Raw genomic sequence first — 3,049 nt, 5'->3', positions numbered from 1 at the left:
TGTTCTTAAAATATAATAATAAAGGAACTTCTTTGCCCAATCATAGAGTACCATGTTCTTAAAATATAATAATAAAGGAACTTCTTTGTCCAGTCTTGAAAGTTTCTTTTAAGATCGGAATATCACATTTAATTAAATTTACTAGCCTTCTTCGTCAGAGCTGCTTAAATTAAATTTGTTGAGATCTTTACTTAAAATTTGTTCATTGGGCTTAAAATTATTGCACCCATTTTCGTGCAACGATTGTTTTACATGTAATATATGTGATACATTTACATTTTTAAAGCGGTTTCGATTTTTAGTTTTGATTAAATTAATTTGGGAGAATATGCGTTCGCACGACGCATTAGAAACGGGCAAAATTAACATAGATTGAGCAAATTTCGAAATATTCGCTTATTTATAGCAATTATTTATATCTTTTAACTGACTCAATTCGCACCAGAATGTATCGCAATTAAGATTTTTAGTCAAAAGCATTTTAAAAATGTCGTCAGTTTTCATTGTTCGATACTCATTGTCAATTATTTGTGGATCATTGACAAAATCGGGAAAGCGTTCATACAGCTTGAACAACGAGTGACAATTTTGATTGTAATAATAATTTGGATCCAAAAAACTTAACATTTTCAGAAAGTTATCTTGTAACGGTAATCTTTTTTTAGTTGTACGCATAACTCGATTAAAAATAACTGGCTACGTTTCAAAAAAGCCAATTTATGTTCTTTGCCCAAGCTATTTATATGTAAAAAATAAAATGTGTTTGTTGGCTCTATGGCATTTAAATCTGTATTTGTTATATACATATCCTGCATATAACAAGCCAATATACTTTTGTAAAATTCGGACATAGTTTTATAGAAATAGTGTACAACAGATCGACTAGACTGGAATATAATATTGAATTTGTTCACTAAAGCAAGTATATAATCCAAAAATAATAGATAAAGTTTAACAGTTGGATTTTTTAAATTAGATAGAATATACTCAGCTGATAAGTTGTTATCAATTTCATATTCTTCTTGGAAGAATGCAATGAGAGCATCCTACTGTTCTAGTATGCGTGCCACACAAGAATGAAACGATAGCCAACGTATCTCGTAGTGGTTAAGTATATTATGTGCAGGAGAATCTAAGAAAGTTTGAAACTCTTTAAATTTTCGTCGAAGCTTAGAACTTTTGAAAAGTAGATATATGTAGCTCTTTAATGGTTTGCTCTAAGTTTCGAGGCAGTTGCTTGCAAGGATAGCTTGAAGCAAGAGCAGACGAATGGCAAACACATTTTACAAAGAAACATGATTTGTTGACGTCTCGTATCTTCGTCATAATGCTATTGCGCTCACCATACTTCACATTAGTTGTGTCTGCAGCAAATCCAATTATATTACTGATGTCAAAGCCATTAAGTTTGAGTCCATCGCTGAGTGCTGCAAAAATGGTGAACAAGAATTTTGTTTGCGCTGCACTGTCGAAATACATAACAGCACACGCCAAGACCATTGTACACGAAACATTAGTCGATTCATCAATGATTATGGAGAACACAGGCCTTCCCGCTGCAGAAACGCACCGTTTCATGCTAGAGATCAGTTGCTCCTTCATCACAGGTGCCAGTACATTGTACGTAAGCGAAGCTGCCCTTGCGCAATGGCACTATCGGGAAACGCATGCTTGATCACATCGCTTATATGGTCCATTGCTCTCATTGAAATGTTGTGTTCAGCAATCGTTGCAGCGAACATAATTTCTGCCTTTTTGATAGAGGCAGCTAGAGTGTTGTCCGACTCTATTAAAAACGATTGAATCTGAAAAAAGAATAGTTATTATTTAAATACAATTTAAAATCATATAAAGAACTCACCTTTGATTTTCCACAGAAGTATTTCATATTATCTTTATGTTTCTGTGTAGCTGCGTGCTGCTTAAGTGACGCCAGCCTACTCAAAATGTCCGTCTGGCACGCTTTGCAGTGCGCGTCCATCTTATTTGCGCTCCTGCCCAGCCATTTTTGATTTTTCGGCATAGTCTCCCACTCAGCTCTATATTTTTGTTTATTACTCATCTTCACTTTTAATATATTATCACAAAGTTTAAACTTGATTTGATTTGCTATAGAGCGTCACATTTGTAAAAGTGTGATCAAACCGAAAATACCATATAAAGCCTAGTTTTCACTTCGACGTAAACCGTACGCCAGTCATGAGAGAGAGCGAGAGGCAAACAGCTGGCGTTCACTTTTCGTCGGGCCTTTTTTTCACGTCGGTCCCCTGATCGACGAAAAAAATACCAGAAAATTCCATAGCGTTGCCAGTCTGCGGAAATGAGCTTTGGGTGAACCCTAGCGAAAAGATTAAAAAATTTAATCTTTGGCGTGCGCTTCTCACTGAACATTATAAGAAATGGAGGGAAAAACTCAAAAAACTTACAAAAGTCGATTGCAGGTGTTCACATGTGAGGACAAAATAACATTAATACTATCTGGGGTGTACGAAAAAACACAATAAAAGTGCAACTATGAACTTTAAATTAGCAAATAATTATCAGTAAATTAAAAAAAACAACTGTTAAATTTAAATTGTATTGTTTTTTTAATTTCTTTGTACAGCGGCAGACTTGTTTTGCCAAGGTAGTTGATAATATCTTTTAAAGGCTCTTTCCCGGAAATACGATATTTGAATCTTAACTGCGTGTCAACAAACCCAGCTGATTGTCAGTACGACCGTAGCACGCTTAAATCTGATAAACTCTCACAATTAATATTAGAAACACATAACAGAGCACATAGAAATGCAGAAGAAAACAAAAACCAACTTGCAGAAAAATATTATTTCCCCAAAATGAAACAAAAAATAACAACATTAGTCAAACAATGCAGGGTATGTAAAGAAGGCAAATATGATAGACGGGGGATGTCAATCCAGAAATTAAAGAAACCCCAATTCCTGAATACCCTGGATACATAATCCATATTGACATCCTCTCAACAGAAAAGAAATTAGTATTGACCGCAATAGATAAATTTTCCAAACTAGAACAGGCAAAAATTATA

The 3,049-nt window shown here is 34.5% G+C and overlaps 1 protein-coding gene across 1 annotated transcript; it reads right to left on the bottom strand.

Annotated features, from left to right (window-relative positions):
- Window positions 1-451: 451 nt before the first annotated feature.
- On the bottom strand, window positions 452-2,139 carry LOC123037643. Its single transcript, XM_044459303.1, has 2 exons — window positions 1,862-2,139; window positions 452-1,805 (listed from the first exon to the last, which is right to left on the bottom strand). The coding sequence occupies exons 1-2, from the start codon at window positions 2,060-2,062 to the stop codon at window positions 1,602-1,604; spliced, it is 405 nt and encodes a 134-aa protein (XP_044315238.1). The 5' UTR covers window positions 2,063-2,139; the 3' UTR covers window positions 452-1,601.
- Window positions 2,140-3,049: the final 910 nt, after the last annotated feature.

This window comes from Drosophila rhopaloa, unplaced genomic scaffold, assembly GCF_018152115.1.
Source record: "Drosophila rhopaloa isolate 14029-0021.01 unplaced genomic scaffold, ASM1815211v1 contig_190, whole genome shotgun sequence".
Taxonomy (NCBI): domain Eukaryota; kingdom Metazoa; phylum Arthropoda; class Insecta; order Diptera; family Drosophilidae; genus Drosophila; species Drosophila rhopaloa.
This window is presented reverse-complemented; position numbering and strand designations above follow the sequence as displayed.

Bases quoted from the DNA above. Each gene is read 5' to 3' on its own strand.
- LOC123037643 (XM_044459303.1), bottom strand. From the start codon at position 2,062: ATGAGTAATAAACAAAAATATAGAGCTGAGTGGGAGACTATGCCGAAA. The intron at 1,806-1,861 runs GTGAGTTCTTTA...TTCTTTTTTCAG, and splicing joins ACTTCTGTGGAAAATCAAAG to ATTCAATCGTTTTTAATAGA.